At 48.2% G+C, this 14,301-nt stretch overlaps 1 protein-coding gene across 3 annotated transcripts in view; it reads left to right on the top strand.

The window, feature by feature from the left end:
- The window catches only part of LOC135900434 (uncharacterized), a 46,135-nt gene extending 32,354 nt beyond the window's left edge, over positions 1-13,781 (top strand). For 2 of the 3 annotated variants that reach the window (XM_070522234.1, XM_065429936.2), the window contains exons 3-5: positions 309-465; positions 2,799-2,848; positions 10,933-13,781. In XM_070522234.1, coding sequence (XP_070378335.1) covers positions 309-465; positions 2,799-2,848; positions 10,933-11,031 — 306 coding nt within the window. In that variant the 3' untranslated portion in view covers positions 11,032-13,781. The remainder of the gene's footprint in view (positions 1-308; positions 466-2,798; positions 2,849-10,932) is intronic. The other variant, XM_065429937.2, reaches the window with a different exon arrangement.
- The last annotated feature ends 520 nt before the right edge of the window (positions 13,782-14,301 follow it).

The raw sequence follows: 14,301 nt of genomic DNA, 5'->3' as shown, positions 1-14,301 counted from the left end.
ACGGTGCACAACGTCCATCACTTCGTCTAAATGCTCGCTGTTATTCGAATAAGAGCGCGGCGACATTAAAACGTCTGCTAGGCGCACGAGCGGCTTCAGCCCATCCTGCTGAGCAAAAAGGTAGTGACGCAGAAGTCGGCGCGGCATTTCTTCGAACGTCTTGGCACAGCGCGCTGAACTTTGCATACGACTCGCACCGCTTCCAGATATTTAAACTTCTTTCGAAATCCTGCTGTCGCGGAAATGGAATGCCAAAGCTTTTCGCTTATTTACCCACTCTCTCTCTCTCTCTATCTCCCTCTCTCCAGCAGAGCGAAGGCCGCCTAGTGGCGACACCCAGCGGCGAGCAGGGCGTCCTCACCCTGGGCGCCGAGAAAGGCCTCGGCAAGAGCGGCCTCACCGTCAGCATCGTCGTGGAGCCGGTCGATCCATCGGCCGCGTCCTGCGTCGACGATGACTCCTACAGTAAGCATCCTGCGCGGCACCTTCTCCTCGAAGCGCTCTCCGTGACTTTTTTTCTTTTGTTTCTTTTTTTATTGTTCACAATACGGAAGGCTTGGCTACTGAGCAGCCCGCTACAGTTCTATTTATTTATTTATTTACTTATTTATTCATAGATAGTGTGATCCTATACAATATTTCACCGGGTGGTAAACACAGAAAAGTAACCATGGAAAGCGCACTTATTGTTGCTCATGGTACGATGCGTGAAAAGCGAACAAGGCAAGACGTAGAAATATACATCTGTAAGCAATATCGTCACTGTAGCGATGCATCTCGACATCTTAATGGGAATCCTGTGTTACTATTTGTTCAGAAAGGTTGCTGCAGTCAGCTATTGCTTTTGGGAAATGGGAATACTTAAAGCAATCGTGTTATGTTAACGGGGATTAACTTCTAGGGAGTGCCTTTGTCCCGCAGCGTACTCTGCTGCCAAAGCGAAGATAGTCCGAATGTCAATGGCATAGTAACCGTTCGCCAGATGAGAGAACAATTTCAGTCGTGAAATACGATCGGTGGATCCGAGGAAATCGTCAGTCCCCGTGAATATATCAAATAACTAGCATGTCAGGGTAAAGGTGAGAAAAAGTGGCAGCTCTCAAATTTCATTGCGTGGTGTGGATTTTCGGCGATTGTGAGCTGTATAGTCATTTAAAGATGAGAACTCGGAATTGTAAATTCTGTAGTCGTATCTGTGCTAGTTAATTCTCTGAGGACAAGTAGTCCTTAGAAGTAACTTGCACGATCCTGTGTCAATCGAATTATTGGTAATAAAAATAAGTTGGAACGATAAATCTCGGGTTAGGGAGCCAGGATGAAAATATTTAACTCCCCGATTATTTGCCCTCTTGCTGCAGTGGTAGCCAGATAGTTAAACAGCGGCGTCAGGAGAAGTGTGATACATGGTGTATATGGGAAAACGAACAAGATCCATTACCTTGAGTTGACGGAAATCCTGCCGCTACGTTGTTAAGCATGACTCGCTTCACAGCAGCTTCTTTCATGTCTACGGGGTGAGACTCTCCAGTGTGCCTTAAATGGACTGGATGACAGGCCATTTACGGAAGCGAAGATTTTGGGAGCCTGGCCTCACAGTTCATTGGCCCAGAAAGCAGTTCGAGCGCTTTTTCGCTACCTGAGGGCAACAGACTTGAGTGCCCGACTATAGACATTCTACACCTAAGTTCTCTCTTTCCCTCTTTCACTCGCCATTCCCCTCCACACGTGTAGGGTAGCAAACTGGACTCAGTCTGGTTAACCTCCCTGCCTTTCCTTCTTCCCTTCTCTCTCTCTCTCTCTCTCTATTGCGAAGCTATTAAAAGCGTAAAAACAGCTTGGTGATGGCAAGACACCACTCAACAAATTATTGATCAGCTAGACGGGGCTGGCGAAGTGATCGGTAAATGTCTACTTGTTAGCGATCAGTCTGCCGTGCGTCTATAGCTATCCAATATACATTTGCCCTCGTGTTGTACTGGAAGTCATTTTCCTGCTTGCAACGAACAGCTACAGGGAAACGCGGTCCTCAGCGTGTTTGCCGTTTGAATAAAGTTCGAACTTTTGTCGGTTGTTTGGCATTCGGATCATATTACATAAAGTCTTGAGATCAATTTTACTTATTTGTCGGGGGCTAACGAATTCTCCTATCCCTTCCAACTGTGGTGTTTACTTCAATTCTTTTTCTTCCCCGAATAGCAGAGGAATAAGTGTATCTTCCAAGAGTACCGATGGGTACTTCTTTTGCGCTTTATTCCACAGTATGTTTATAGGGAAGAAATGGCAGAAAAAGTGTGCGCAATATCCAGAACACAAGCTAGCTTGAAGAGGCCTAGAAAAGCACAGGACACCTCAATGTGGGTTAGCGTAAAGTCCTGCGTTGCAGCACGGCGAGACGTATGAAAGTGTCGTAATCATGTTCCGAGAATAGAGGAAATTGTCCAGAAAACCACAAAATATATACATATATAAGAATGAAGCGACCATTCGGAAGAGATATCATTCAAGGTAGTTTTGTAGGCTTCTCTGGACTATGCCAGCGAAATATAGCGGGCTTCCAAAAGCGACGCTTAGAAGCCAATGGTTCATTGGCACCATTCGGCGCCATTTGTTAACCATAGCATTGTGTTTCTATTCTACGCGGCAATAATACCTGTGTAGTAATCTTAAATGCTTATTTACGCCTATCTTTGTCATACTTAGTTTGTTTCGAATGTGTGTGCTGTTGCTCAAAATTCACTGGAACGCCTTCTGTTATTGCTTTTTTATTTCTTACGTTTCTTGTCTTTTGTCCTTTACAGCCTGCAAAACACCCACACCTGCCGAGGAAGACATGGTGCGAAGCCTAATCGTGAGTTACCCTTCTACGATGTTTGACTAGATTCACCGTCATCAGCATCGAGGGGTCTTACGCCCACCACAGCGCCTTTCCCAGTGATCTCCAATGACTCCTGGGTTGAGTCGGCTGACTCCATTGTACACCTTCAAATTACCTATTCTAGTCGCGCCACCTAACCTCTGCACTCCTTGAGTGAGCTGCATTTCGCTTGGCAGCTGTATTTTGCTACGCTAATAGACGACCGGTTACATGCCTCACTCGTTAGGCGATCCGCCCAACTCAATTTCTTGCTCGTAACATCAACTAGAATATCCGCTACCCACGTTTGGCCATTAACCTACACTGCCGTTTAGCTGTCGTAACATTACGCTCATATTGTTTTGTTTCATCGCTCATTGCACGCACTTCGGTTACCTTGCTTCATCACCAAGGCGGACAATGGTTGGCCCCGCTGTTACCACATTCGCAGGAGAGCTTGCGTTTCTCATTCACTTGTGCGTTCGCCCCGGACTGAGTTAAGCTCTTTTGCTTCGTGTTCTAGTCAGCCTCGTTTCCACCCCCAACCCCCCTTTTTTTTTTTTCAAGCGTTGTCAGTGGTTTGGAGTGTGCCACCGCTTCGCACCCGCTGTTGCGTATCGAATTGCATCCCTGCTTACCGACGTCTCGCACAGGTTTGATGTACTTGAATATAAAAGCGAATCGCGCATTGTGGCTTTTGGTTTCGCATTGCATAAGCGTGTAAAGGAAAGCGTTCGAAGGCTCTCACGCAGAGAATGAACGTCGAGACGTGACGCGAGGAGCTATAGTAGCTGAGCACGGAAATTTTTATGCTTTCGATTCTCGTGTGAATTTTTGTTTAGCTCCGAAGCTCCTTTTTCTAACTTCCGTTTTATCGCTTTTATTTTTTTTTAGTAACACTCGTGGAAGAAAGGAAATCGCGGTGATACGCTCTTGGGGTTCACGTTTGCCGAACCGCAGGATATCGAAGCAGACGAGAGAATAACAGCACAACACTGTCGGAATAAAAAAAAAAGCATCAGTCATAAACATTAGTTCAAGTAGTGTGATATATTAGAGCTCCAAAATGGGAAAAGCGTTATTTTGCCGCGAACAGAACATTCGCAAACGCGAAAATAATGCCTAAATAAATAGTGCCTAAACGTAAGAATAATAAGACTAAGTGCTGCAACTGTAAAAGGTGGCTGTACGTCTCGTGATAGTACAAGGCGCCGTATATATTTGTCAACTGGTAATGGAGCACTGACAATGCACGGGTAACTATAGTTGCGTTCTGACGTGACAGGATAATGCAGGCTGTTCTGTCCAATTATATTTCCATGTAGTACACTCGTTGGTGCCATCTCCTCGGAACTACTCCGCCGGCACTGTGTCCGGGAATGTGGCGCCATCCTTTCTTGCTGCCCTGTGTCTCAGAGGGGGCTTTTGCGAGTTTGCGACGCTAGAAGTCTAGCGGCTTATGCAGAATGAAATTAAATTATGGGATTTTAGACGCCAAAACCAAAACCTTACTACGAGGGACGCCGTAGTGGGGGACTGCGGATTAACTTGGACCTCTTGGACGCCTGTCTCTTACGTGCACCTAAATCTAACTGCCGCGGTTGTTATTGCATTTCGCTCCCACTGAATAGCGGCTGCCGCAGCGGGGTTTGAACCCGCACCCTCTAGTTCAGCTGCGCGACGTCAAGGCCACTTATAAGCTATCGCGACGGACATCACCGCCAGCCTAAATACAAAAATCACGCAGGAGAAAACATTCGCAGGGGGACGATGCATGTCCGGTGCAAGCAAAGTCCGGAGAAGGCGCAGCACATTGTAATGGAGTGCTTAGATATCCATCCAGCCACGACCGTAGGGAACGTCCACGTTTCCAGGAGGGCTGCTTTTCGAAGCTGATGAAAGCTTTGATTGATTAGCAGTGGCGATAAGCGAGATGTGTGTAGAGTAATTAACGTCTTGTGAACTTCTTCGTTTTGTTGTTGCTCGTGTGGTTTCTTCGCTGTAAGAATACGTCATGGTTCGTCAACTGACAGATTGATGCCATAACTTTCCGCGAGAATAGCTCGAAGTAGACGTCCCCTCGACGAATTTGTTTTTCTGAACCACTCAGAGCAGTACAAGACTTCTGAGGGGTGTTCTGGTAACCTTTTGAAGCACATAGCCACTCGGGAGTTTCTATGTAGTTGCTTCTGTATTCAGTGCCACTTTTAACGCGACAGCGTTAAGGAGCTCGTGTCGCAGAAAAGCCGGTGTCGTCGGTGTCGGCGTCGGCGGCGTTGGCAGTGAGCGATAAATCCCAGCAGGCACTTCATGAATAAAAAAACAACTTGCAAGATGGGCTGGGTGGGAATCGAACCAGGGTCTCCAGAGTGTGAGACGGAGGCGCTACCACTGAGCCACGAGTTCGATGCTTCAAAGCGGTACACACGCGCCTCTAGTGAATGCGGTGTTGCCTTAGAAACGAGCTGTTTCTAAGGCTCAGGCGTGCGTCGCTTGCTCAGGCTCACATTTCGTTGCCGCGCCGAACGCTACGTTGCTCGACGCTCACCGCGTCCAATGCGGGGCGCGTAGTCGCTGCGCAGTAGCCCATTGTCTTACACCACTTGGCGGGTCGACGGGAACGCTGTCGCGTTCCACTCTTGAAGGCGAAGCTTAAGCGTCCTCCAGTTTTTTTTTTCACTCTTGTTCTCGTTATTACCGGGCTTATATATACTCCAGTCATCAAATTACTGCTTCCTAGTTGTTCTTTTTCTTTATCCAAGGTACACAACCTGCAAAATCCTCCTTCACTCGCTTCCAAAAGCGGCCGTACGCCTTCAAAAGCCACGGCTATGCCACAAGGTTTGTCCGGACCCGGCGAAACACTTCCGCTACTCTCTGAGCACCAGCAGGCACTAACCTATTGCTTCCGGAGTAAGGGAAAGCAAGACACGACATATAAAAGAACAGTTCTCGACGGCGTCTTTTTCTTTTTTTTTCTTGTCGCTTTCTCTCTTTCCGAAGAGCCTGATTGATGGCCTTTGCGCTTCAGCTGGGCGGTGCGGAGAACCGTGACGTGGGCACCGTTTTTTTTTTCCTTACGATCCTGCGCGCTGGTGGTTGACAGTGCAGCTTTAATGGATAGCAGGATAAACGACTGAAAAAAGAAAAAATGTTCGCCGCCACTGTAGAATTACATTATTTTTCGTTTTTATGCGTTCTTTTTCTTCTGTTCATTCCGGAGATGGTTTAGCCGAACGGATGAGAATAAATTGACGCTCCAAGAATGAATAACTTTTTTTTTACTCCACGTGACGTTGGAGCGGTATAGCCTCGAAAGCACCTCATCCGGCTGGGCTGTTAGTGTTAGTTTGCTCTAGATATTGCAGAGCCGTTGATTGATGGAGGAACATCACAAAGCAATGCCTTGTCTCAGAAACACATTGCACCGTATCCGTCAGTCTAGGTTATTTTTGACAACTTAGGGTTGTTCATCCGTCACACGAGCGTATTTTTTTTCTTCTATTCGCTCCCAACCTGTATGTCGCCGCCGTTACGGGGAATCGAACCGGGAATCTCGCACTCGGCTGTAGGACGTCACAACCCATTGAGACACCGCGATGGGCATAGGGAGCCATTTTAGGAAGCTTTTCGTAAGAGAAGCTGTTCGTTGTTGTTTAGTGCTAAGTCAATCTAACGTCTGTCGACGCAGATATGATGGGATTGCAGTTTTACTTCAAAAAGTCGGTGCATGGTCTTGAGCACGGAAAACAGCGCTAAATAAATCGCAAGAAAAATTGGCTCGGCAGATCGATGCGACTCGGTAATATGAACGAGGCTAGACCGTTTTAAATTGTACATGATCTCAAACAAGTCTAAAACCAGTGAGAGAAACGCATGCAAAATAAATAGGAAGTAATGGGAAGAATGCTGGACTAATAACTGAACTTCATTGTGAGTACGCCAATCGCCAGTTAAATTCTCGAAGCCTTCCACATTCAGAAGCACTATGACGCAGGTTCGGTGTACCGTCACTAACCATAACTGAAAAGAAGTTTTCGGATCTAGAACCATGAATGCGATAATTTTGTGGGCTGACCTGTGTTACACGTAGTGGCTGTAATGTTGTTTAATGGTGGTGTAGTTGTATAGTCATGCGTATACTCCCAAGGGTCATTTGTGTATGCCTTTCTTGCGCTGGTTTTCCACTTAGTTATGGATCGGTAAGATCAAACGCTCGACAAGTCGTTGCTGTCTCTCTCCGTTCCTGTCTGATGTTTTAAGGCTGTTTTTCTGTTCCAGATGGAAATGTGCGTAATTGCATGTCTGATTGCTTCGCGCTCTCGATAGGCGCTCTCGATTCCGCTTTAAACTTCCTTGATAGGTTTCTTCAGGTGCTCCGTCTACGAAAACTTAGCAACATCGCTGGTAGTCCTGCGCCACACTACGAAGCTGCTTTATAGTCTTCATCCTGGACACTCGTTTCTGTCGGACGCTCTAGTTAACTGCTAGCTCTGGTTAACTGCTAACTGTTAACTGGACGTTTACGGCTGTGGTTCTTTGCGCTTGCGTGTCATCGCTTGTACCACCCTCATCGACGTCATGATCTGGGGTGGCATGACGGGCACGTGGTCAGGCACGTAACTCTATTGTAACTGTACGTCTATCATCTTGGCATTAAATCGTCTGTGGTCGAACCAGGCAGGAGAAGGCGGTGATACCTTCGAAAGCTATATTACATGCCGTTTTTTTTTTTTATGCGCCAGCCTAGCGTTCGTGCGAAGCTGACGTGTATTGTGAAGCACGCCGCGTTCCGGAGCTCACTTCGTGTCGACATTTATTTCGAAGAAAGGCGGAGCGTAAAAGAACGCGTGATCTCCGCGCGCAGTCCACTCGTCATCGGGTCATTGACGCAAGAAGTGCTGTTTTAGTTTCAAAGACAGGTGGAGAAACCGGAAACTATTCTGTTCATAAAGCGATGGGTGAGGCGATGTACTGGTCGCATGAAGACAGAGAGAATGGCACACTATTGTCAGCTTCTACGATGACGTTTCAGAAACGCGCGCGCGCGCAGGTGTTTTACGATCGCGCGCTTTAATAAGGAGTGTGGGCCGTTGCTATCACCCTCCCGCATCGCAGAAGGATGTGCCGGCCAACTGCCATATATGAAACCTTCCAGGTGAATGTGATGAAGACCTGTCGCGTTGGTTCAGTGGCTAGGACGTTCTGCTGCTATAAGCAATAAGTGGAATGTCCGATTCCTGGCCACAATGGCCGCGTTCCGATGGACGCCTAGCAGACACCGCCTATTTTCCCTTATTTCTTCATTGTCATAGTGGGCGCTAGTGTGCACTGCTACCCAAGCTACAGAGCTCTATAGCCGGTGACAAAAGAATTTCACAAACAATTTGTTTTGAACACATATACACAGGTAACAGGAAAGGGAAAGCGAGGAGCAGGCTGGCAAACACAAACAAACAAACAAGCTCCACCCACAAAAACGCAGCGCGCACCGGGCTTTCACCTTTGAGAGTCGAGCCTGCGGGATTCCGCTCACGGCGTAATGAACTTGCTCTGCTAATGTAAACACTAGGCTAACTAATAGAAGCTAGTTGCTTTATGTTAGTGTTAGCTATGATTGAGCTGTGATATCAGGATCAAGTATAAAACTTGCCCTAGTCTTTCAGGTTTCATCCTGAAACCAGTGGCGCCAAGACCGGTCTGTACGCAGAACATAGCTGTTTCAAACATACGAAAGCGCTTGACGTCACGCCATTAAGCGAACCTAGTTCGCTGCCGCGTCTATTCAAATGGTCAAGTTGGATACCGTACACATAAGCTTCTAATTATCAGATTGTCACCGGCTATACTACCCAGCTCACGAAATGGTTTTAATGAGAAGGATTCTTGTTTGCGTCAAGCCAGTTGTAACGCGACAGCGTTAATCGCCCCCTGTCGCATAAAATCCGGCGTCGGCACGTCTTGGGTCTGACGTCGTTTAGCAAAAAAACAAAATCGTTCCGAACCACAACCACGCAGGCCCACCTCGTGGCGCAGAGGCGTTACTGAACTGATTGGATTCCTCAAAGTAAGATGCGTCAGAAAAATCGTAGAGTACAACATAAACACAACCTACAGACACGATAGCGTCGGATTGTAATTTCAATATACCAAAAAACATAATTCGGTTGCGCGGAAACTCAAACATAAACCCCCTTTCCAGCGTTTATACCATCCGTAGAGCGGCGCTCTGCGCTTGGTTCCTTGTTACACCATCCAGATGGCGCTCGCCTCCGCGCATCCGTACCCATCCGCGGCCCATGCAAGAGGCCGTGTCTCCATCAGAAAGCTCGCCCGCTCACTTTCGTACATGGCGTTCGCCGCGAGCGTTTCCCGGTAAACGTTACGGTTACATATTCCACTCTTGAAGGCGAAGCTTAAGCGTCCTCAATTTTATGCGAAGCATATTAACGTAGGTTTCGGGCCTTCGCGCGACGCCCGGCGGTGGCCACCATTGACCTTCAAGTGACCTTCAAGTAGGTCACGTGACATGACTTCACGTGATGACGTCACACCGGCTGCAGATGGGGCCTCATATCGCGCCGTCGGTCGCCTCCCGGCGGTGGCCACCATTGACCCTGAAGTGAGATCACATGATGTGACTTCACGTGATGACGTCACACCGGCTGCAGATGGGGCCTCGTATCGCGCCGTCGGACGTCGCCCGGCGGAGGCCTCCACGCTTCGGTTCACGCCGTCGCGCGCGACGCGGCGGCGGCGCCACCATCGCTGCATCACGTGATATGTGACGTCACGCCAGGGATGAAGCGGCGCGCGCCCGCCGTCGCGTCAGTCTCTGTGCCCGCAACCGCGCCAGCGTCTTTGCGCCGGGCGTGTATGCGGTCAAGATGCCTCCAAACGCTAAGTATACGCTGAGGTTAAGCCCAGTGGATGCTTCGCATCCACTGGGCTTAACCTTGATAAGCTTCCAATTTTTATGCGAAGCATATTACGAGAGCTCAACCCAGCTCCTCAGGCGCGGCGGTGTCGCCTTGAAACCACTTGACACCGTGACGTCACGACAGAGGAGAAGTGGCTTTGGCTCAACTCTTGCAAGACGGGCTGGGTGGGAATCGAGCCAGGGTCTCCGGAGTGTGGGACGGAGACGCTACCACTGAGCCACGAGTACGATGCTTCAAAGCGGTACAAAAGCGCCTCTAGTGAATGCGGTGTTGCCTTAGAAACGAGCTGTTTGTAAGGCGTGCGTCTCTTGCTCAGGCGCACATTTCGTTGCCGCGCCGAACGCTGCTTTGCTCGACGCTCACCGCGTCCAATGCGGGGCGCGTAGTCGCTGCCCTGTAGCCCATTGTCTTACACCCCTTGGCGGGTCGACGGGAACGCTGTCGCGTTCCACTCTTGAAGGCGAAGCAGTAATGCATGAGTTGTTTCTTCGTCTAGCCGAACCAAATATAGCCAAGCAACAGCAGTTCACCAGGCTAAACAGTGGTTCAACAACTAAAATAAAGGCTAGTATGCTTCGCATCCTGGGCTTAACCTTACCTAAGCCACAGCCAATTTTTTTTTTCGCGTATTTTCTATCTGGCAGCTTTCACGAAGGAGTTAGTAAAAAGGAAGAAGCCGTAGTTTGCATTGTCATCGTAGACGACTTCTGTCGAAATTAAATTAAAAGCTTTGTGGTCCGAAAGAAACTCCGAATATCTGCATAATTAACCACGACACGAATGCGCCTCTTGCAAAACTGCGTAGCATCACATGCCAAGTGTCCTTGCTTCATATTTGAGGTCGCACTTGCCCGAGAGTCCGCTCGAAGGGCGCTTCTGCTCGTATTGCTCAGAACACTATAGTTGTGCATTTGTCTTGCCCCTGGACGCCCATAAACGGTGCCCCTGGGTACTACAGAATATACGCACGTTACAGGAGCAGTTGCCGTTTGGTGGAGAGCAGCTATATATGATTCGTGATCATTCTCTACAAAAACCAAACATGCTTTGCCTTATGTAGATGTGGAATGGAATTGCGCGCTTATTTTTTTTTACGCTGAAATGCCGCCTCCTTTTTTTTACCCCCTCTGTGCGCAGATGAATGCCGAGCTGCGTAAGGAGGAGTTCGCCAAGTTGCTCGAAGAGCACGCCCAGATCGTCATGGAGATCAACAAGGCCGAGAACAGCCTCGCATAGCCGGTGATGGCCAGAGTTTCTCCACTATCTACCGCCACCATTGCCACCTCCGCCGCCAGCGCCACTCTGCGGCCGTCGCAGAGCCACCACCTAGGCCACCGTAGCACCACCGGACGTCCGGCCCTTGTCTCCCACAAGAAGCCGCGGCAGAAGGCAGCCTGCTAGAAGGACGTCTCGTCACAGACCGTTTGTTTCCCCGTAGCGGTTGTGGTGTTTTTAAATAAGAAACCCTGGGCTCTGTAGCGGGGGACATTTGTTAACTAGCACACCTGCGGTGTTGAGTTGAGGTACAGGCGCATTTCCAAGCGCGTCGGCACGTCTTGTTCCGTTCTGAGACTAACTTTGCACAGTGAGAGTCGGCTGTTAGTAATCGCACTTTTCTATAGTTAACAGGCGGACATGGCGGCTTCTCTTCGATTTTATTTTTTATTTGTTTTTTTCAATTCAAAATTTCCTAGGTGGCCGTAACTTGTCAATACTAGATACTTCCGAGTATTCTTCCTTTCGCTATAGGTGCTAGTACTAATTGGCCCAGAACAGTGTCGTGTGCACAATCGTTAGTCCTTACTTTAGTAACAGGCGCAACACTTGTAGGCAGCATTTTATCTGCGCCGTCAACCTAACATGACCCACAGCGAACCCACTGGACACGGAGAGAAAGGCGGTAGCCTTCTGTTAAGTGAAAGCGATAGTCTGCTGCCGCCGTGTGCAAAACGTAGCCTTGCGTTAAGTGAAAGCAACAGTCTGTTGCCGCCGTGTGCAAAACGTACCATGATAACCCACTGTTTAAAAGCAATGGCTGCGGCAAACGCAAACGAGCGCTCTATTGTCGTCTGTGCGATGTTCTGCAGCGCACTAGCTATAGCCAATCCGTCTGCACTCGCGTCGTAGGAAGCCAGATGTTCGCACAGTCTTAAATGGGTGATGACCTCTTCACGCACTTTGCGCGGAGATGCGCAGCTTTGATCAGAAGAAACACATTTGCACACGAATAGAGCACATTCATTTGTGATAAGTTACCGGGTGTGAAAAATGAAGGGAACACTATAGCTTGTTTGCTCTGAGAGTGGTCGGCGTTCGCGATTGGACTCAAAGTATCAGGAACTTGCATTTTTTGCGCGAGTAACAGACGGCACTCACCATTGATGTCGGGCCGTTCACGTCGTCTGGCACTGATGTCGTGACGTCCTTTGCTTTCGTCTGCGTCGTTACGTTGCCATATGTAGTTGCGAGTCATCGTGACGCGTTAGTTTGTCTGGCGCTGTCAGGCGCTCGTAATTGCGCGACGCGAGAATTTCAAAACTTCGTCGGTAATTTAGAAGATTGTCGCGTATTTCTCGCCAGAGGAAGCCTGAATTAAGTGTATGAAGATAAGTTCACCCCCTCCTCTTTCGTCGCCCTATCTACGAACATATTTAGGTTGTTCACAGGTGGAACGTGTGGACCGGTTACATTGTGTTTACACATAGATAACTTGGGCTTCGCGGGCACAAAAATCTATTCGTGCCCTCGATACTCTTGTCAAAAGGAACCAACCATGCACGCACCCCTTTTTTGTCGCAATCTTATCATCGCTGATAAGCAGCAGCACCATGAGTGTATTCCACGCGACTGCTATCGTCGAATCTGCGATAAATGACCCCCGATCCGAAGGCGCAAGCCAGTCTACACCGCCGGCGCATTATTGTGCTGACCTATCGACTGCGAACCTTCCCTTGACGTCAAGCTAGTTTCAACCGAGTCTAGGAAATGTCGTCTTTTGAGGACGTTCAGTAATTCATTTGCAAAGCATGCGAATGCTGTTCTTCTGTTCAAACGGCCACAATCACATTCAGATTCTGCAGGCGTCGCTGGCTAATCGTTTTTTTTTTTCGTTTGGAGTTTTTTTCGGAGTATACTTTGTCCTCTGAAGCCAGGTGTTGTTTACTTGGTTTTGCTTCGCGTTTTGGCCGCCAGGGCGCTTCATATCATTTTGCCTCCAGGGAACGCGGAGGCTGATAACCGCAATTTCTTAAGTCATCGCAGGGGTACAAAACGGGCACACCATTTACGCCCTGTCCTTGCTGCGAACTTCTTTGAAACGAGACGTGTCGGTCCTGCACCACGTAATGCTCAGGCGTTGTATTTAAAGCGGCACAAATGTGATGTTCTCGTGAGCTGTCCGGATGACGAAGGTTGCAGATCTATATACATATATTTTTCATCTCTTCCTCCTTCGTGCCGGACCCCTGTTCAGCTGTTTCGTGCGATTACCTTGGTTGTCACGTGTGCGTTTGTTTCGTTCAAAATTATTGTAATTTTCTTCTACTTCGCTGCTTTTGAAAACGATGGTTGTGCGCTCTGCGAGATTTCCTTGGTGTTCGGTAGCGCTCTTGTAGCTGTGTACATAGCTTTACAAAAGTTGTAAGCCGTCTGTTGTACATTTCCTTCATTTTAATCTTTTATGTTTTTTTTTCGATGTAGCGGAAACGGCGTCCGGCCGTGTTCACCGTACTCGTATAGATAGATGTTCTATAGAGGCGTCGTTTCTATTTTCTGAATATATTTTTTATTCATTTTGGCCTCTGTGGTAACCAGCGTGTGTGCAACATGTGAACATTTGTGATGTCAAACGGTTAAATGCTTGTGTAAAGTGATGTTCGTGCTGTATTATGTATGTGCACAACCAGTAGAATCATGACAGAAAGTCCGTGGCTTTCTACGGAGGTGACCATTTTATTTTCTTGCTGCCTTGCCGCGCGTCCTTTGCAGTCTCATTATACATATACATATATATATATATATATATATATATATATATATATATATATATATATATATATATATATATATATATATATAAATTTGGAATGCGGAACTGTTGTCACTGTTTCATTAGAGATATGCAGCATAGCGGATACGTTTACTAGTCGTTTAGCCTATGCGTTTATTGAAGCTCGAGGGGGGGGGGGGGAGGCGCATACCGCAGCGGAAGCACCTTGGGACACTATGATAGACTATGACACGCTAGAAAACACTTCGTATTGTACAACTACTCTCTCCTGGAAACACCCAGAAGAGCATTCGGGGTGATTATTTGCAAGCAGACGAGTCGATCACAACGGTCACTAACAATATGCGCTGTCGTCCAACACCGCGTAGCCAGGTGGCTCCACTGGCTACGCTACTGGATTCGGCCGCGTTCCGCTATTTTCCCGCGCCCGCAATAACGTCTCCGCTGTGCTGGAACTCTACAAATATTTGCGCGCTTGCAGTACGTGGTGTCCGAAC

This window comes from Dermacentor albipictus, chromosome 7 (assembly GCF_038994185.2).
Source record: "Dermacentor albipictus isolate Rhodes 1998 colony chromosome 7, USDA_Dalb.pri_finalv2, whole genome shotgun sequence".
Classification (NCBI taxonomy): domain Eukaryota; kingdom Metazoa; phylum Arthropoda; class Arachnida; order Ixodida; family Ixodidae; genus Dermacentor; species Dermacentor albipictus.
This window is presented reverse-complemented; position numbering and strand designations above follow the sequence as displayed.